Consider the following 21,457-nt stretch of genomic DNA (forward strand, 5'->3'; position numbering starts at 1 on the left):
TCGCACTTAGGAATTCTATATAAAATGATTAAATTGCATTTTGATCCTCATGTTATTAAATTATTCCACAGTTTCTTCACTGGTAGAACTTTTTGTGTAGAATTTCATAATTTGTTATTGGAGCTAGGAGAAATTAATTGTGGAGTACCCCGGGGATCGACTTTATCTCCCCATTTATATAGCATATATATGCACGATTTTCTTCATACCGTCTCAGATTCCACCGGCCTTTTATATGCTGATGATTCCTTATTATATGCGCAGGATGAATCACCAAGTTCAGCGTTGTCTAAAGTAAAACATCACTTGGAATTGGTATCACAATTTTACCAGCATGGGGGAAGTTTTAAATAATAGTATTTTAGGATCATTCTCTAAAATTTTGGTGAATAAGGATCTTCCAGTAAGGACAAAACTGTTGCTTTATAAAACGAGCATAAGGCCAGTGTTCTTATATGCATTTCCAATATGGTTCAATATATCCCCTATAGTTAATAAGGAAATGGAAATATTGGAGCGAAAAATTTTGAGGCACTGTATTTGTAAATACTTCAAATCACCTTGCAAACGTTTTTCTAACAGAGTAGTTTATGGTGAGTCAAAAATTACTCCTCTTGGGTTATACGTTTGTGATTTGATATCAAAATTTATTCATAGGGTAAAAAAACCATGATAACAGTTACGTGTCAGGTGTTTATAATAATCAAATATCATATTCTTGGAGGAATACAAATTACTTGTCACCTATTGGCTATATCAATGAAGCTCCGCCGAATTTTGACATGCCAATACTCGGTGTCCATTTTATGAAAAAGCTTATCCTGGTAAACATAGGGGGTAAAATGAGGGTTTGTTGTTTTTTATTTATTTTTTGATTTCCTTTGGTTTTCTTAGATTATAAGTTTAATTGAGTTTATTAAAACTCCAGATAAGTACATTCCCGGGAGCAAGGAATTTTTGTTTTACATTAATACTCTGAATTTGTTTTGGTTTCTAGTTTACTCTTAAGCTGGTACTGTGCACATCATAGGTATTTCTAAATATTATTACCACTCTGTAAAATTATATTGTTTGTTTTAAAGGCTCAATAAATGTAATCTATCTTAGTCTTGAAATGTTCGTGGTGGTTCAGGAAAGGTTTAAAAAGTGTGAAAAAAATTGAAAACCGCAAAAAATTTCCAAAAATATTATGAAGCATTTTTGCGTTTTCACGAATTCACTATTATATTTGCACCGCGTCGTAGTACTTATTTTGAGATATTTTGGGTGAAAATTGGTAGCGTATCATTCATTTAAGCCTTCATTTGTCAATTATCGAAAAATTTCAAAATATTTAATTTTTTTAATTGGATTGACATTGTATTGCAACTATTTTATTTGAGAATTCAAAAAATAATTAAGTAGTACATCATTGAATGTGTACGCAATCATTGTAAGTACACGTTTCCATAGAATGTACTTAATTTTTGGACAAGTGCAAGGAAGGAAAATCAAAAGACATTCTGAACCGAGTTCATGTCCATTCAGAGAATTCTGATTCTAATAGCCGAGACAGAGGACAGTCTTAATTTGCATTAACAGCCTTAATTCAAATTAACTTGTACATTATCCTAATTTTTATGTGTTGTTAATGCACAAAATCAAACTGAATTTATACTGAATTAGGCAATTTCAATATGGCAATGCTGTCGAAAATTAATTGTTTCTTGTCAAATTTATTTATATTTATGAAAATAAAATTAAGAAATGACGACAAATTTCAACCATTTTTTAAATTGGGAACTGTTTTGCTAAGATCATAGTTGCTATTTCTCCTTTATGTGATGTATCTATTTCCTAAAGATGTAATCCCGAAAAATATCGAAACAAATGTAAAAAATGTTCATCCTACACACAGACAAACAATTGTTTTGAAGCAAAAAACTTTCGTAAATGCAGAAACTCTCGTCTGTCAGGGGTAAATATTAATTCAAATTAAGAAATTTTTAATGCAAATTAAGGCTGTCGTCTGTCTATGGTATAAGATCCATAACCTAGATTAATTTGTTTGAAAATGATAATAAAATCGCCATAAGAACATTTTGTTCCTTATAGAACCTATAATGTCGATATGTAACTATTAAATGGGGGTTATATGCCTAATCGTTGGTCAATATCTTTGAACTTATAAATACAACACTTCGCGCATTAACTTCAAATAGAAAGTGAACAACTAAAAAACAGCAATATTAAGAAATAACCAAGACCTAATATATAATGTGAAATATGTATGACGTATTTTTAAAACGTTAATCCACAGTGCATAATTTCTGGGAAGAAGTTTTTTATCCGCAGGAATCACACTCTATGACAAAATTCGTTCAAAGTCTTTATAATACCGAAAATGGGAACAAAGCAGCTATATCAAAACTTGATATAATAGAGCTACTCGGCTTGGAAAGGAGATTTTGGACTCGATATTATCCAAAATATAAAATTACATCCAATTTGGTTGCAACGCTTCACCAAACTACCCAAAATACAACACTTGACTAAACTCCCCAATGTGGTTTCCGATATATGGGGTCAAAAAGTGGACCAATATGGATAATTTTTATTATGATTCATCCTACCAAATAAAACAACCAAAATACAGTTGGTTAGCTTGAAAAAAAAAAACGATTCCAAACCCTCCAAAACATCGCAGCGGGGGCTGCAAAGCGCCACGGGTTCAGCTATTTTAATAATAATTTTTATCTGTAAATGATTTTATCGTTACTTAATTTACCAAATTTATGTAATTTTCTAAATATATTGTCAAATAAATTGCATTAAAGTAAATAAAAAACAAATTCGATGTTTTTCACGAAACCCAATGTTTCGAAACATTATTATCACAGTTCATGTATTGATTATGTGAACACCATTGTGTATATATATACACACGCCCGGCATAACGAATGATATGTTGTCAAGCGCATTCGTTATAGCGAAAAATTCGTTATATCGCGAAGTTGTTTAAGGTGCAATTTTATTTAAGAACAAAAAGTTAACCCAGTTTCAATGAATTTCTAACAAAAAATATATAAATTAACGTAGTAACAGTAATAATAACTCGAGTACTTATTTTTTATAAGACTAGGACATTATTGTTTGCGCCATTCGCTATACCCAGTATATACATTGGAAAACGTTCGTTATATGCAATAGTCAGTGTAAAAAGTCTACTATTTTGTTCACTCGTTATATCCGGAATTCGTTAAACTGAGTATGCGTTATACCGCGCGTTGACTGTATATATTAAAGGACGCTACTAATAATATTCAGATTAGAATTTTGTAATTAATCAAGTCAGAGTTTGCAGTCTTATTGGAAATAAATTAGGTACGAAATGGTTACTCATAAAATCTTATCAGAGGGATAATGCAGTAATTCTATTCTGACAATTAATTAGGTTTCAAATATGGCCTCGAGGCCATACACTCCCCCATAGTATATATGTTGTCTATATATTCCAGGTCAAACATTATACATATATAGTTATTTGTTTCTTGCATGTTGTAACTTTTTATTAATTTCTTCATTATCCAACCGAAACAGCTCGAGTCGCTTACGAGTATTCAGAGGATAGAATACCTTCCAACCAGTGCCCATAAAAGGTACCGCTTGTTTATATTGGCCCACATAACCGGCCTTTTTTTAACCCTTTCAGTGTCAAAAAATTTTTTGTCGAAATACAAATCTAAAGTTTTGTATTTAAAATAATATAAAGGCATAGAGTTTAGAAAAAATATCAATTTTCACTTTAACCCTCGGTCAGTTTCGTCTGTCTTTCAGCAAAAACATCAATAGTAACGGTACATAGGATGTCCAATATATTCGACAAAAACACTGAAAGGGTTAAAATATTTGTACGTCTTAAACATAAAAAAATTAAAACTCAACGAAAACAAAGAACTGTATAATATTGGTGAAACCCAAACAATTCGAAGGGTTTTCCCACTACTCTGTGTTCCAGAGTAGAAAGAGAATGTGAGACTTAAATCATTTCTGTATATAGTCACAATGGAGAGTCACGTGCTGCTGTCAATTGGTATCTTTCAACGTGATTGAACCAATCATCAGACCATTGCAGTCACCTTCTACAGATTTTTCATTGATCGATTAAATGGTTATGGTTATTAGCTCTTCACAATTTTGTCTGAAATTCAAGTGCTAATCACGATTGTTGAATAGTATTTGCCAATAATGCTGCGTCACGGATGTTTTTACCTGTCATTCATATTGTTGATCTTATTGAGATCTCTAACACTTTTACCATCCCTTTTGACCGAGACTGATGCAAGTTTCGAATGCTCAGCAATAAACCCTTTTGAACGAGAAAAACATTTTGTATCCGAACAAGACAAATTAATCGTCGCTGTCGGGTATGTACAAGCTTTCAATTGATAATGATCTTCAATGTGGTGTGGTATGCTGTCTAACGAGGCGTGAGGTGGGACACACCCTTCATAACGCTGAGTTCGCGCCATTGTGCTATGTCATTGTTCATTTTGTTGAATTACTTACGAGATAATACCTAATATATAAATAAATATGTTTGTATGACAGATCATCATAGTGGTGCCCTTTTCTTAACAAGACGTTGGGTCCATCAGTGAGCATTGTTTGATTTTAATTTTCAGATTCATTTGGCATTATCTATGAAAGTAAATCTAAATTAAAGACAAAATAGCAAATAAAAGTAAAAGAATGATTCTTGTCATTGAATTGGCCAAATAGTCATGAACGATTTTTTTAATTCCTGCTTCTATTGCCACTTAGAAGTTTGTGTGGTCCATTATTTCTCACAGCTCAGCAGGTGACACATACAGGGATGTTAAACTGAACACAAATCCATCAATCGCGGCGCCTATTCTTCATAACAGCAGACAATGGGTTGACGCAACAGCACATCATCAATATCGGATTCCTCCCCAACCACATATCCACACATCTACCAGCTATCATTAAAACTCGACACGCCACTAAGCTAGTTCCACAAAAGATTCAAACAATGTTTTGAGTCGCCGCACCATCGCTTGTTAATCCATGGCTAATTCCAAGGAACAACCATAGACAATAAATAAAATCGGTGGACGACGTGCGCAATTAATAAGTCTGGTTTCAGGTGTGTGCATGTTTGGCCATGTAAGTGCATTTGAATGATCTCAAGGAACATTTTTATTAATGCTTCTGGCTAGGGCTAATGATGCTGTTGGTGCTGGCGTCGGGATGGTGCTGTGCTCCCAATCTTGTTGACGGTGGTGGTGATGTTACGGACAACACCGTCACCACACAAAATGTTACGCATTGTTTGGTTGCGGTGTCTGTCATTGGAATTACAAGTGGGATAACTGGGAGAGGGTGGTATAAAATGACACAACGTCAGTCAGAATAGTTTCCGCGATCTTTAGTGACGCCATTGTCAGTTAACTGATTGTCTTAATATCATTAATCAATTAAAACGCATTGTTATTGGACATGAACTGTTTCCAGATTTGTAGTACGATTTTCAGAGTGAGGAGTGTGAAATTGCTTATTTATGGTTGATATACCAAACTGAGTTAGAATCCTAGATAACATTTTTGGTTCTACTTTAGCATTAACAACATTCCTTTTTTAATTCCTAAAATATCAATGCTCACTATTCCGGAATTAACTCTGCTTAGGAAAATTCCAAAGTCAGATTCTGCGAATTCCCGGTGTGAAAACTCTTTAGCCAAAACTCCAGGGCATTAGTTTCGAGGACATTACATAGTCAAAAATACAATTTATTGCTTTAAAATACGAAATATTGGTTTTTAATATGAATACGCGGAATTCCGGAACTAAAGGCGTATTGTTGCTAAATTATTACTACAATGAAATAAATTCATTCAGAAGATTCAAAAATTCAAATGCATGACAGATTGCAAAAAGTGCATACAGTTACTTTGTAATAGAACTATTATCATATGCTGTTTCTAAATACGGAAATATGTGATGTGCTTCCGTTGACGTTCCATTTCACTTTTTGGGGAAGTAGAATTTTCCGTTGCCTAAAAAAACCTCGTGTCTGCTGCGTCGGACTCTGTGATGTGGTTTCTCATATATCGCACACAAGTAAGATCATCATCTACATCATTTTTAGAATCGGGTGCGGAATTCGCCGACATTAACCCATAAAACCAATGGACGCATTTAACGTCACATTTCGTTGACGTTCTTCTTTTGATGTGGTCTCGTAAACCGTAGCCGTAGTTTTTGTTTCACCCCGAAATAGCCATTTATACAGCACAATGTTTTTTAATGATCTTCTCTTTGACTAAACAACACTCAACGTGTGACGTCGCCTTTTGCCCTGTGGAGTCCTCCGCCTGGGCTAAAGTTACAGTTCGACAGAATTTGTGCGCCACACAGTCTAAGAAATCGGCCGCGTAGAACTTGCCAGTCACATGTTTGTTTTATAAAACATAACGACAATTTTATGAACTCTCACGTCTTTGAGAAATCAGACGAATGGTTGGCTATTTTGTTTTATTTATTTTTTTGTTAAACTCTTGAAATGTTTATATGTATGTTTCACAATGTGGAGGGGGTTTATTTATTTCATGGGTATGTTTGATGTTTTCATTGGTAATAAAAATCCATAATAATTTGTGATATTCAGTTTGATATACATATGTATATCGATGTAATTCATTATAACATTTTAGAGTTTGATTCTAATTTGAGAGAAATCTGGAATTTTTGATTTTATAATCTTCGGTTATTTTAAGGAGACCATTAGACATTGACATGTATTCATTAAAAATCATTAACATAATACTGAAACTTATTATCACTTTACTGACTTGTTTCCGGTTGTATACTGATAAGTTTATAAAGGAGTGTTATGCAAACTAACAACCAAACTCAACAATTTGTATTCGAGTGTTTTCAATATTCCGTATGAAGGTTGAGCGGTAATCGGATAATGCTAAAGTCTAAGATACGATTTATGCCAGAAAATAATTATTTTGACCGTTGCTGGGTATACGAATATGATGTTTACATTGACACTAGAAGACCTCCCAGAACGCGTATTTTCGGCGATAATTTGATTTTAAATTGCATAGCCTCACATATCCTTGGTGATCTCCTCTAACTCATAAATACTTCATTAGCCGGAGACCTTGGCATTGACATTTAAGTGTGATTCGATAATGACAGTTAAAAGTGTCGTTTCGAGTCAATTGAAATACAATGACAAAATCAACACATTCACTAAAATATGTGCCCAAGTCAATAGAGCTACAAGAACAATATATGCACCTACACAACACTACGTGCATGAGTATGTGACCTTCCAATGCCAAGGTGCATTGGGCAATTAACTGCGTGTGGCACTTTATGATGTGCCAACTTATGATTTTATGGCGGGTTTTGTTAATCCTCCTTTACAACTCGTCCTGGAATGGTAGCCTTCAGTGAAACTAAGGCAAGGAGCCTTGATTTTAGTTGAAGTTACAGAAAGTCACTAAACGAAGACCTTGTAGGTGGAAATGTATGCGCATGACACGCGCAATTTTCATAATGAAATTCTGTAGGGAAATTTCTTAAAAAGCAAAACATTTGATGTCCTTCTTGGCAGTTAGATGAAATTCGTCGCGCTGTCCTGAGCGCAATAAAATTGGACATCCGTGGGAGTTATGGCAGTGACTGACGTTTTATGTTTATTTTCACTAATAATGGCCAAGAGCCATTAATGGCATTGTTTGATTAAAACATACTGGCATGCTTCTTTCCTTCGTCATAAGATGATTTAGTTAAGGACACGCGACCTGCTATTGATTTTTCAATGTCAAATATTCAAATGCCAAGGACATAGACTCCTGTGTTTTTCCTAAATGTTCTTACATCGGAAGACATTTCCGCCAAGAATCAGGAATATTTTATATTTCAGAATTGCTAAGTTTGACATAATCTGCAATGATAGTTGGACTTTTTAAGTTATGGCGTATTTCGCTTATCCTTAAAAAAAAAACAAAAAATGCATAGCTACATTTTTACAGTATAATTAGAAAAGTATATGTTGATATTATTAATTTGGTTCAGACCAGCATCATCACTAGCACTATACAATTCTTATGCCACTTACGATTTGCAAATCCCAGTATATATTTATTTTTTTAATATTTGTTAAAAAACTGCTGCTACATTAGTTTCATTTAAAAATGAGATAAATATCTATGTGTTTGCGATGACAAACACACATATGTCTTTTATTTTGAAATATCTTCCTTAACACTGAATTGCCGAAGTCGGTCTTTTGACCGTTTTTCAATTTCAAGTACAAAAACAATTGCGCATATTATGACAAAGGTTTTTAAAATTTGGTGACTTTTTGTACCACATAGAACTACGTTCATTAATCATAGTAGGTGCTCCCCCCCTCTTTCATTCCCCGTATTCACATGTGCTATACCTATATTGCCTATAATCGGTCACTTTGACCTCTTGTGAAATATTAAATAATCAAACTACCTTTATTATTGCATAAAGTAAATTTCTTATATAACCAGATCAGTACAACCACAACGAAACCCGTTTGCTACAAACACAAACGAACACACAAATCGGGAGAAATAAATTTTATATTTCCAGTCGATTTAAAATTTTTCAAAAAGGGAAACTCGAGAGTCCTCCCACCGAAAACAAATAATAAAAACGTTTTATGTGATTGTAAATAATGTGAAAAATATGTTAAAAAAATTCTTTACACAATAAAAATTCTTTCAGAATAAGGTCATTTTGACCGATTTTAGGTAATATAGGTATATACGAAATTCCAGTTTTTCTAGTGTTAAACATTTGTCTTCTAACTGTATAAAATAACATAAATGAATATTAATTTCTAGCATAGTTTTTATCCCAACCAATATCCCGAAATTAACTAAAATTCTACTTCCTCCTATTACATTTGGTCTTTGGTGTATTCGTGCTAACAACACTAAGTTCGACCCTTCCACAATTCCCCCATATTATTAGGCATTTCACGGCATTCGTTTCGCTCAAAGTGCGTTAAAAATGCGTAACTACATTCAAAGCAAATTGGCTACATCATTTTGTTTGTTCCCATCAATGATTTAATTGGAAAGTTGTTAGCTATACCTACCTGGTGAAGGGCGAGCGTAATGGATGTCATTGCATGCGTGCGTGTGTATGTTGTGGAATTTCACTTGCAATAGAGTTATTACTGCAATGATTAACACTAATTTGTAGGAAATTTGAACAATTTTCTTTATTATCATCGGCTTTGTTGAGTAAGAAATTTTAGTGAAATTACGCATGAATTTTCATAGAAAGAAAATAAAAGAGAGGAGGCCAGATAAATATTTCGCACATAAAAAGCTATAGAAATGTGAAAAATCCTTCTTCAATCAAAAGTTCTTCTTAACATGCTTCGGAACCGCATACAAAATGCCGCATGTATTGCCGATTTTTAAATCTTTTACTTATTTTCACAGTCGACAACATATGTATGTGTACCTTAGTTCCTAATTTTAGTACTAAAATTCCGCTTTCAAAATGTTATACTCCACTTACATTTGAATTGGGAATGAGAGTGGTAACAATTTTATTGATATTTATATTTCGGATCCCAGTAAAAGTATCAAGTTTCCTCAGCGAAATTATTATATAGCTAATTTTTACCCCAAAGTTTGTTTCATGTGGTATGTGAAAATCATCTCGTAAAATGTCATTGTGCCATCACCTTTTCCCACGTTTCAAATGTGAACGCCAATAAAAGTGACAAGTGCCACGGAGAGGAAGGCAACTCCTAGGCTAGAAAAGCATCAACGCTGTAATTTTTGTCGTTTGGTGCAAATATGTGGAAAGGTTGCCTGCCAGTATGAGTCACGTTCGACGCTTTTCGAACGACATGTGATAAAATATTGAACACACACTCACACCACACTTGGTGGCGAATTGTTGCCAAAGTCAATTGAGGAGACAAGTGACATACCAGCCACCCACCCCAATTCAGCCACTTTGCCACAATCAGCGAGACCAACGAAGCCTTCGTTTCGTGCACATAGGACGTTTGCCACATCAACTCATCAACCATGAATGAATTTTTATGTAGTTTTTCATAATTTTCATGGTTAAAATTAATGTTGCTACGTTTTGTTTTTGCGGCAATTTTCCCACAGGTTTCCTTTCACATGGATATCTCAGTGGAATACTGGCATATGTGGAGAAATCGTATGGACCAACCACCCACCTATCCTTCCACACATACACATAGACATGCACAGGAGTCTCATACGTACAGATGTGTTGTATGCGTATTTGTGATGTGTACAAGTGGCTAATTTGTCTTGCGAGTTCCACTGGATGAGGTATAACTGTTGGCTTGATGGGTGATAAAGATGTAATGTGTACTGCACTTGTAGTTATTTTCTCACGGTAATCATTGATTTCCAATTAACCGAAAGAGAACATCGTAAAGCAATCGTCAACATAAAATGTGAAAGAGATGGGGCTGACGTCCCAAGAAAACATTACATTGACCAACATGCAAGTATTAAGATACATTGCAGTCTCTTAGGATCGGAATCAGAATATTTATATCGATATAAGTCTATATCACAAATGCACTATTTTGACAAGAGTTAATAATTATATATAAGAAACCAAAATTTTAGTTTTATGCACCATAGGTAAGAAAGTGAATTCAATTGCATTTTTAATTTAAGATTTCTAGTCAACAAACACACATACACACATTAGTATCTTGTCCCCGATGATGGTTACTCTTATACAAATATATGTTATTTCATCATTGGTCATCCCAAAGCACTCAAATCGTTTGCACGGGTTGTTACTCCTTGTTGCGTATGTGGGAAAACATTATTTCCTAGCATAATCCAGGGGAATTTACGCATCTCTGTTAGACTCTGTATAGAAATAACAGACGATTTAATCACACACACGCCGGGTACGAACAAATATACTAGTGTCCATAGTAGACATTGAATTCTAAAAGCAGATAATAAACCAACTCGAATTTGTATAACATCGGAGCCAGCATTTTTAAGTTACAGAAGCAAATATGTTTCAATAGTTAAGCTCCCGAATCAGGGGTTCAAGTAAACACGAAAAGTCTGCATGCCAAGCCAATGGGGGACGATGAAGGAGTAGCGTATCATCATGAAATCGACAGAGTAGAAAATTCTTCTGCTGGGTGTTATCGTTATTTTGGGCAAAATTTCTCAAGCGTCACTGAGCTTTTCAAATTCAATTTGAAAGGAATTAAGTAAAAAGTATTCGAGTAAACACTTTAGTGGTAACAAAGGATTTTGTAAATGTACCGACAACACAGACATGGACAGACGAACGAGCAGATCAACAATGGGCCACTACCCATTAGCCAGTGGCTCGACCATTTGGAAAATAAATAAAAATGCCCATTGTGTGGAACTCATCGCACAACTAACATCTACTGCCTGACTGTCAATAGTGTCAAAGGACACCATCTGACTATTAAAGCATTGTAATTGAAACTAAAGGAGGTGATATACACACATTCCAGTTTGAGAATGTGTGTATATCGCATTTACCATAATTATAGATATGGTTGAGGTTGGGTGGTGTTAGTGGTCGGTGTGTGCCTCGTTAAATTGGGTTGAGAAGGACACAAAATGTTTAAACATTTTTGTGGTTTTCTTGGCAGGGTCCACACTATGTGGTATTTACATGGGGGCGTATTTACGGTTGTCCAACCAGCCCCACCAACCAAAAGTTTCTACATCTGTCAGTCAGTTTTTTTTTTTTGTTTGCTGTCAGTCCATCAAAATGTTCAAAGTGATTACATTTCCTTGTCTATTGTGTGTTTATCTATGTCTGCAAATAGTCGGTGCAGCCATTTATTTATATCTATAGGATGGAAAATAATTTATTAAGAAATAGCTCTCTGCTAAATAAGGAAGTCAAACAGCCGTCGCAAGTGAAGATTTTGATGTCTCTGTTGATATTGATTGGATTTGGCAATAAATCATTTACAACCGATGTACTTCTTTGCAATTGTTTTACAAGTGGGCGAAATGTATATCTTTGTTGAACCATGTACGTGTGTGTAGTAATACAAAAACTAAAAAGGGTTTTCGGGTTTTCACTTTGAATGTTTTGTTTCATTAATCCATTTTTATTTTCAGCCTGCCTTGCCATTTTCAGTTCCTTGTAGTTGGTGGTTCAAATTGGCGAATCCAGTTTGGTCCAAACTGGGCACACAATAATATTTACAGTAAACATCGATTTTGTGAAAATATCCGTAATAAATATGTTCATCACTTCTGGTAGCTCTCTCAACAATTTAGAAAAAACATCCAAAATAGCGTTAAACTTTCAAGGATACCGTTCCAGAACCAGAAATACTCTACAGCTTGTTTTTTAACTTGTTCTTGATGTGAGTGATTGCCATTTTTTTTGTAACATTTTTGCAAGTTTTCCGCTTATGAATTATTTTGTACACAATAGGTTTACGCAATAATACTGAACGTTTGATTAACATATGTCCAGATTTATTTGTAAGATTTCATGTAAGTGGTGTATAAATGGAGCTAGGTTTTATTTTTGCCCTTTGACACGAGACTTTACACAGTTCACTGAATTGAATATAGAATAACGATAATCCAGAATTCGATCAGAAGTTCACAAACCTTATCTCCAAAATTTAGTATAGATTTATATTGGTACGACGCCAGCCTAGTAATACAATCGATCGATGTAAGCATATAATGTTACGCTTTTCCAATTGACTCTTTCGCAAAATTACGAATATTATGTTTTTTTAACACTTCGAGTCGAGTGTATCGATAATTCTCCTGTACTTCAGGAAATTGTACAATTTTTTTGTTCGGGAAATCTCCATTCAAGTATGTGGAGTTGTATAAATCCAGTAGTATAACAGCACTACTGGATCATCGTTAAGGACCTATAGGCGTTAACTGTACTATATTACTTAACGATGATATGCACATAAGGGAACCCTCCATTGTCGATTTAAAATTTCGACAATTTTAAACCAGCTGGTAAATGAGCATAAATAATGTTAAAGACTTGTAACTTTGCACCCATGTATTAAAAGTCTTAAAGAAGCATAAATGGACAAAATGTTATTATATTGATGTTTTTTGCAAATAAAGAAAATTCCTTCTTTTCGACGGCTGTTATGATTTCTGATCACTAGAACATCCGAATCTCTAAATTCCAACGCAATTATGGTATAGTATGAACGTATGAAGTATAATTTTTGACTTTACTAGAAAATTAGCAAAATGACGAATATTGGAAAATTATTTTTAAGAAAATCTCTATTTTCGAGAAAAGCCCATTAAAGTGAAATGCTGGTTTTAACATAGCTGTTACTCCTCTGCTAATAATGGTATATTCATTGTCAGTATCTGTCCGAGATCTTTCATATAGATATCCGAATTGTTTTCCTTATGTCTGATCACATATCACTTACAGTTTTTTACAGGTGTTGGTATCTCATGGCTGCTACCTAGCTAACGTAATTAACTTTAATGTAAAACAAATACACACGAGCGGACCGATAACATCTTGATTACCTACAAACTCAAAGGAGGAAACACATTAATGCAACTGGGCAAGAAGCAAATTGAAAAAAGGTGGCACAGCAATTAACCGACTGAACTCTGAACAGGACTGATAACGTCCGGTGTTATCTAATTGTCGGAACAATCAACCGCACACACCCCATTACACTGAGGAGATACCAAAAGATATGCTCCTGTGGGCGATTTGAAGTTTTATTTTGGTAAAGTCATTTGCATATGACAGCCAGCCAGCTATTCTTGTCATAAATATATTCTGATGTTCCGCTGGCACCACGAGAACATGAAAAATCATAAAATTGGCTCGTTTTACAGCTTTTCTTTGCAAGCAAAAGATTTCCTTTTAATTTGAAAATAAATGATGTGTTTGTTATACAAAGTATGACCGCCGAAAACACAGCCACCCTCGGCTGATTTCACCGTAGACATGTTTAGTCGTGATGAATACGCACAGACCCAGCATATTCATCACGACTATCCATTCCTATGAATGGATATTCATCACTATACTTATATGTGTCGATAAGTACGGGGAAATACCAAATCGATATTCTTTGTCACCTGATAATTTCCGTTGTATATGTTTCGTTTGTCTGCATAGTTTTCGTTACGATTAGTCTAATGGGGGGAGTGTTAGAAACCATCCCACAATCACTGAAGAAAAATTAGACAAAGTTCGAATGTCAAAGCTGACAAAATATTTAAAATACTTTGGGTTTCCGAAGATGAATGTCGTTTTGTTTTTCCACGAAATAGGAGGAGAGTGTGCATGCCACGGCAATTGGGCGCAAATATTAGTTTCTTTGTATTAGATTTAATTCGAATTGAAATACATTTTTCGTATGAATTTTTCATTATATACCAATGTCGACGGTAACAATTGAATAAATACTTATATTCATTCATGTTTTTTCGATAACGTACGTGGTAAGGCGTGATAAAAAGTATTGCGATTTTTTATTGCCGATAAATCTCCATAACAAACACTAGGCCACAAAACATTGGACACAAAAATCCTAAATAATAAAGTCATTTACAATCGGTTTACTGGGGCACCTTCGGCATCGGGGCACATTCGGCAATGGCGTTTTCGATATGCAGCTCTCACTGTACATCACTAGCTTTGATCCATAGGTATCGAATATCAAAATAAATAACTGTCGCAAAGTTTGAAATCACTAGCTAATAAGCATATTTAGATGCACGGGTTTTTGTATATTTACACATGTTATTGTAATATTCCCATTCCATTTCGTAAATATTTCGTGTATAAAACTTTTCATATTTTAAGTCAGTATTAGCTCTTAAAAAAGTGCAGTATGGTACCCATTCTCCGTTTTATATTGGATTTATAAATAACCATTTGTGTGGGAGGTACCAGAAGGAATGGACCAATGGGTCCCATCTTCCTCAATCAGGACAATCGGATAGTCCGGTTGTGTGTTATTATGAAATATATTTTTAGCGCAATTTTGACCATTTTGGTGGGAAGGTATCAGAAGGAGTGGACCGATATTCTCCATCTTCGAACTTAAACTAAGTTTGGAAGAAATATTAAGATGTGCAAAGTTTGGATGAAAGCGATTATTCACTTCGAGATTTATCGTGGGCACCAGCCAGACAGACGGACAACGGACGGACATGTATGAATCAACTACAAACACCAAATATATTCAGCAATTTTAATTTTTCTCAAAAAAAAAAAAAAAAAGAAAAAAAGAAATAATAATAGTAATAATAAATAAAGTAGAATTTAATAATATAAATGAAATAAAATAAATTAAAGCAGTGATATTTTGATGAGGGCGATGCCTGATTTAAAAATATTGTCTTTTACAAGTCTGACCAACATAAAAAAATACACAATTCTTCAATTACATAGAATCATTGCAATAAACACATGTTGCACTACATTTAAATCAAATAGTGCTATTTATATTCGGGAACAATTTGTACGATATGTTTTTCAACAAAAATCAATTTTTTAACCGTAAGAAAATGTTATTTATTAACAAACGTTTAAAGAATTAATTAAATATGCACCTTTTGACATTCGTATATTTGCGGTATATGCTGGAGTGGAGATGCAAACTTCAACTTCGCATTGACTTGGGTCTGTTAGACTACATATGTAGATGAGATCATCTATCAACACATCGTTAAATGTGGCAAACAGAGGGAATACAAGGGAGCATAACTGAACAAGCTTCAGAAAAATATTTCACTTTGCAAATGACCACAATGAAAGAATTCGTTATCCAACAGAAAAAAAAATAATATGCATCTGAATTCCGAATGCGCCGAAGAGAGTGCACATGTATGATGTAGACCATTGATGCTCAAAACTTCCCAAAATGATACGTTAGCGTAACTTGTTAAAAACTTACTCCAATTTGTTCTCTTTTCTGCAGTCATTTTTGTGATGAATTCTCAGCTACGCTCACACACATTAACAACACTCATTTCAGGTCTGCACATCGCTGACGTAGAATCTACATTGTAGAGTGCATGCTGACGAACAAGAAATTATAACGAAATGAGTGAGCATCACTGTACATAGTAGCGTACAATGAAATTAAACATTGCACCCGTGTGCATACAAACCAGCTTCGAAAGGGAAGGCAATTTGTTATGGTCCTTAAACAAGTGCCGAATACACGAATTGAAATTCCAATTCCCATAACGAAAGGCAAGTGCGTCGGTTCATGCATATCAACCATCTAGGATATTTAGGATATATGCATATTTAGTCGTTGTGTCGAACCAGTGCAGAGTGTCGAGCACAACATCTAATAGACAAACTTGCAGCCAAGCGGAATGCCGCCGGCCGATATCTGTGTAGTTAGTTATCGCAATAGTATCGAAAAGGCAGGTTTTCTTGATTTATATAGTTTTCATTTATACTGTATTTTGGAGTTTGATTTTAGCCCTTTCGGGTTATAAATATATAATTAATTGTCTACGAACTAAACTAACATAAAATACTTAACATAAGAGAATACATTTAATAATTTTTACTGCAACATTGAGGCAATAACAAATACGTTTGATTCTAAGCCCCTCCACAGAGAATAGCCGCGTAGAGTTTGGGCAGTGCTGCATCAAACGACCTGAGCTGCATTTACTTACACTAAATATGTACAAATAGTTTGTATTATTTTCCGTGGGAATTAAAAACAAAACAAAAATACAAAAAACACCATACGAAATAAATATTTACTAAGTTCTCGTTCCAGAATAAAAAGAATGCTCTAAGCGCGCGCATCGTAAGAAACTATTTTACACTAAGTACACAGAAAATTGTCTATATTTGTCTTAAATAACTTAGCATTATGGTGTAGTGGGTATTAATTATACTATACGAAGAAATAGTAGAGAGCGGTAGAGGGAAACAAAAATTTACAATTACCATGGACTGTACAAACAAATTTAACAAACATAATATTTCTATGGACATGTTGAAACCAAAGTCCTCTTCATTGAAGCGGATTTATTGAGATTCCTAATACTGGTTTTGGCAAGGTTGATGCGGGGTCTGTGGACCCTTTGGAGGTTAGGGCGCCCTTAGTGGTTTGAGGGGCTTCGTGGCTGTGCTGGGTGCTGTGGTACCTGATATGGGCTAAACCTTTGAAATTGTCGGGGTCTCATGTCGGGTGATGGTGAGCCAGAGGAGGTAGATGAAGGCGTTGATGCAGTGGGAGGCGGTGGTGGTGTACGATTCGCGGCAGCTGCTGCAGCAGCTTGAGCTTGGGCCTGGGCTGCAGCTTGTGCATGGGCTTGAGCTTGAGCGACGGCTTGTTGGTTGGCGGATGCTAGAAAGCCGGCGGTAAGTTGAGGCCATTGTTGTTGGAACATGTGGAAGGCTCCCAAACCGGGCGGTGGTGGTCCTTGTTGGGCGTACATCTGTGGCATCATCAATTGGGCGTATGGAGAATTACCGCCAAACATCTGTAGGTGCTGGCGGGCTTTTTCAAATATTGCCATTGATGCCGGATCAGCTCCTTGTTGTGCGGCGAATTGTTGCATCAAAGGATCGGGGAATAGCCGTAGGGGTGACCTTAGCTGTTGTTCCAGCAGCAGGGCTTCCATTGGATCGCGGTCAAAGTCGGTCAGCCTCGATGAATCACGGAAGCCTTTGGCAAAGGGATTCGAATCAATTTTCAGTTTAGTTATCAGTTGATTTTGGTAAGCGGTCACTGCGGTAAAGACGGTCTCGGGAAAAACGTATGTTTTATGATCCATTTCCAGCAACTCCTTCGGGTTACTTGGAATACTTTGCCCATGACTCAAACGGACCAAATGAATTCGGGGTTGATAGCGATGCATAGAATTTAAAACAATCTGAAACCAAGAAACATACGATTAGAATTTCAGTAAAACACACAGGAAAAAACAAAATGGCCAAAGTCTTCCAAATGCTCATTTGGGAGCAATACAAAATTATCTGACAAGGACATGCGCTCTGCATTGTGTGCCACAAATTGAATAGTGACAGAAGTGGTCTGAGAAAAAAACAACTCATTCATTGAAGCTCAAACAAGACCAAATAAATAGGAAAGTGTAATCCACCACCATGTTGTTCACGTTCTTCTCCAAGTCTGCCAACGAAAGTGGAGGCAGAGAGTCGAAAAACAATGTTCTATACGTACGCATAAAATATGCAAATGACTAAAGTATACTAACGGGTATACGGATTTCATTCCCCAAAGTAATGGACTTCAAGAGGCCTTTAGAATGTCTCTATAGTAATTAATGATGCTTACCTGTCCATTTTTATCCATTTCATTGTTGGTCAACTTGACCTTCTCAAATGAAATGACTTGCTTGCGCAGAGCTTCACAACTGAATGGGCTGTCTGGGTGAGCATATAGACGGGCGGGAGGGGCAGGATCAGCTTTACCAGCTACCAACCATGCTGATCTGTGATAAGCATAGCGATAGCGTTTCGAATCCATCGGAATAATATCAAGGAGGACAGCATAACGGTCGGCAGGTTGTATTTGTCGCAGAGGTCCCGAGAAGCTTACGCGGACTGTGGGAAACATCCGTCTGAAAATATAAAAAATACAAATTTGGTCAGAACTGAAACTAAAAATTTTAGATAAAAGCTCATGTATGAATTGGAGATAGGCCACCCACATATTATTTCGCAATGATCTTAAGAGAACAATTGAAGGCAGTGGCAAAATATAAAACAGTACGATTAGTTTATTTTAAAGGTGTCGAACGGATAGCCGACCTGACAGGACAAAAAGTCAATTTGTGTGGCCTCCTATGAAGTTAACTGATAGTGTGTATGTGCGTGAGTTTTAAACACATGGTTTGTCTTAATATTTATGATGCATCCCGCTGTGCTCTATAACGAAGGAGTTTGAACATTGTGTTCCTTTTTCCTAACAACGTCTGCCGTAGAAATTGTGAAATGTTTGTGTGTTGACAAGTCAAACGCCTACTTGATTTCACAGATTTTGTGCACCAAACTATCCCTAATATCATTGTTGCCATGTCCGAGAAATAAAGATTGATGGAAATGTTTAGACATTTAGGAGCCCATTATTTTGCTGTGGGAACCATAACTATTTGGCAGGGTCATTTTGAAACGAGTGAGTACAATACAATTGCCTCAACTAGAGCGAAGACCTCACACATTTTTACAGAAAATAGCCAAATCATTGCGTTAAGTTCGAATTCCACATTTCAATTTCACAATTGCAATAGAAAAATGTGCGTAATTGTTCAGTTCCCTTGTGTTCCCGTGTAAACCGTACATAACTAACGACGACTACGGCGATATTACAAAAGGATTAAATGTGTTGCCACATGCAAATGTATCACCCCGAAACGCGTTAATCTACTCACATTACAACGCAATTTGTCACGAAAGTGACCAGTGACCAAATGGCGGGCAGTCTAATTGTCAAAGAGACAGACAGACGAAACAGAAAAGTTTTCATTGAAAGTCGCCGCGTGGAATGGAAACAAAGTAACCGACACACGGCGGCAAACTTAATGTCACAATTGCATGATGAACGTAATATTCGTCGTTATTGTTTCGTTTTTATGTTCTCTTCCTTTGTATTGTCAGTCAGTTTGCACTTGCCATATTTGCTAATATAGGGGGAGCCTTGTTGTCGAACATATTGTTGGTCTTCACCGTTTGTTTGTTCCTCATTTTCGATGAAGCTTACCTTCCAGTTTTGGTGATAATCATCTCTGTGCCCAGGTCATGAAAACGATCCCACAGCTCCTTGGTTTCAAGGTGGCATTGTACTGGTTTCAGGTCGTCACAATTGCATGACCCCACAATTTTGGGCGCTTTGGGAGCGGGCTCGGGCGAAGAGCGTTCGCCGTCGATATCACTGGCCGGCGATTGAGGTGGTGTAGAACGACCAACGCTCGATGCTGTGCTGGTATTCAGGCGGGTGTGTGATACATTTCCGGCGCTGTTGGTGCTGCAAGTGGAACTGTTTAGGCGGCGGGATTTAGTTGGAGGCTCTTCCGAGTCACTGCAGTCAACCACATCCACGTCAACTTCATCCTCTATGGAAATAGGACCTGCAAAAAAATCAAACCAGACAAGAAGACGAAAATTAGTACGAAATATTAGAAATCATCTTCGTCGCCATCAGCATTGTATTATTCATCGTCTGATCTCTACACGCCATTAATATTCCATAAATTGTATGTGTGGATCTCATTTTCGTTTATAATGACCAGTGATTAATCTGAAGCCCGACGTTAAAAATCAATAAAAACTCCAAGCAAAGCATAAATATTGAAATTAAAACTAAACGTTGTTTGTTGTACGATCGGGCCAGCCGAGCCAGTGCTAATTAAAATGTTTTATGTTTCTCTTGGGCTATCGATTGGGAGCTATAAGTGTTGGCGTTTACTGGGCCAAATCGAAGGGGCATGACAAGTTTGTTTAGCAAGTTACACATTTTGACTAGCTTAATTAGCAAGTTCTCAATGCGTGTGGCCTGCCAGCAGTGTCTGTTCATTAATGAAGTGTGTCTTCACTCAATTTTTGGAGCAATGATTAACTAGTCACAAACGACAGATACTACTTCATGTTGTCGGAACTCTTGGAAAGATTAATGGATCTGATGTTGATACATTTAGCGAAGAGATAGAATGATTTTTGCGACGGCTAAAAAACGAGGATTTGAACTTACTGGCACTTCTAACTGATGATCCGCGACTGGATGCGTCTTCCCTGGCCATAATGGCTGCAATGGAGAAGTCTGTAGCTGAGCCGACGGTGGCTTTGCTGTTTGTTGTTGTAGTTGTTGGGTTTGTTGTGGCCACGCCGGCCGCATTATTGGATGGCATAACGCCTCCGGCAGGATTGCACAGGTATGGATGGGAACCGATCAACATGATGGCACTCTTTACTTCTTTATCGCTTCTTATGAACTTTTCTTAATTTCCACTTGCCAACTTTACAAAATTTCACTATTGTTTCGAATTTTCACTACAATTTCGTTGTTTTACTACGTTTATGCAGTTGGGCTTGTTTCTTTTCTTAGCAGTTCTGCATTTCTTTTGGGAGTTTAGTTATTTGACCGTTGCCGCCGTAACAAACAAACTGTCGTATTGTAAAATGGTTTAATATGTTTTGTTTTTATTTTTCTTTGCCGTCGTTTTTTATCCAGCGGTTTGTTAATAATTTTATTGGTTTTGTATTAGTATGTATGTATATATGTTGAAAACTGGTTTTAATCGTACGTTTCTGCTATTGAAGCGTTCCTGTGTTTAACGTAAGACAAACGACGATGAACTGAATTGTGTCAGACACCAGCACTAGCTTAGAAGCCCATACGGCAAAGGCAGGC

General features: G+C 36.1%; 1 protein-coding gene across 1 annotated transcript; it reads right to left on the reverse strand.

Moving 5' to 3' along the window:
* Nucleotides 1-17,185: 17,185 nt before the first annotated feature.
* LOC133329895 (T-box protein H15-like) lies at nucleotides 17,186-21,002 on the reverse strand. Its single transcript, XM_061538353.1, has 4 exons — nucleotides 20,798-21,002; nucleotides 19,811-20,177; nucleotides 18,386-18,671; nucleotides 17,186-17,963 (listed from the first exon to the last, which is right to left on the reverse strand). The coding sequence occupies exons 1-4, from the start codon at nucleotides 21,000-21,002 to the stop codon at nucleotides 17,187-17,189; spliced, it is 1,635 nt and encodes a 544-aa protein (XP_061394337.1). The 3' UTR covers nucleotide 17,186.
* Nucleotides 21,003-21,457: the final 455 nt, after the last annotated feature.

This window comes from Musca vetustissima, unplaced genomic scaffold, assembly GCF_032173495.1.
Source record: "Musca vetustissima isolate MV318-11 ecotype Yass unplaced genomic scaffold, APGP_CSIRO_Mvet_v1 utg7565, whole genome shotgun sequence".
NCBI classification, from domain to species: domain Eukaryota; kingdom Metazoa; phylum Arthropoda; class Insecta; order Diptera; family Muscidae; genus Musca; species Musca vetustissima.

What these genes read in the sequence shown, in the direction of transcription:
- LOC133329895 (XM_061538353.1), bottom strand. Translation starts at nt 21,002, where the DNA reads ATGTTGATCGGTTCCCATCCATACCTGTGCAATCCTGCCGGAGGCGTT. An exon ending in ATTATCACCAAAACTGGAAG is followed by an intron (nt 18,672 to 19,810) that starts GTAAGCTTCATC and finishes TTATATTTTCAG; the next exon opens with ACGGATGTTTCCCACAGTCC. An exon ending in AAATGGATAAAAATGGACAG is followed by an intron (nt 17,964 to 18,385) that starts GTAAGCATCATT and finishes TCTTGGTTTCAG; the next exon opens with ATTGTTTTAAATTCTATGCA.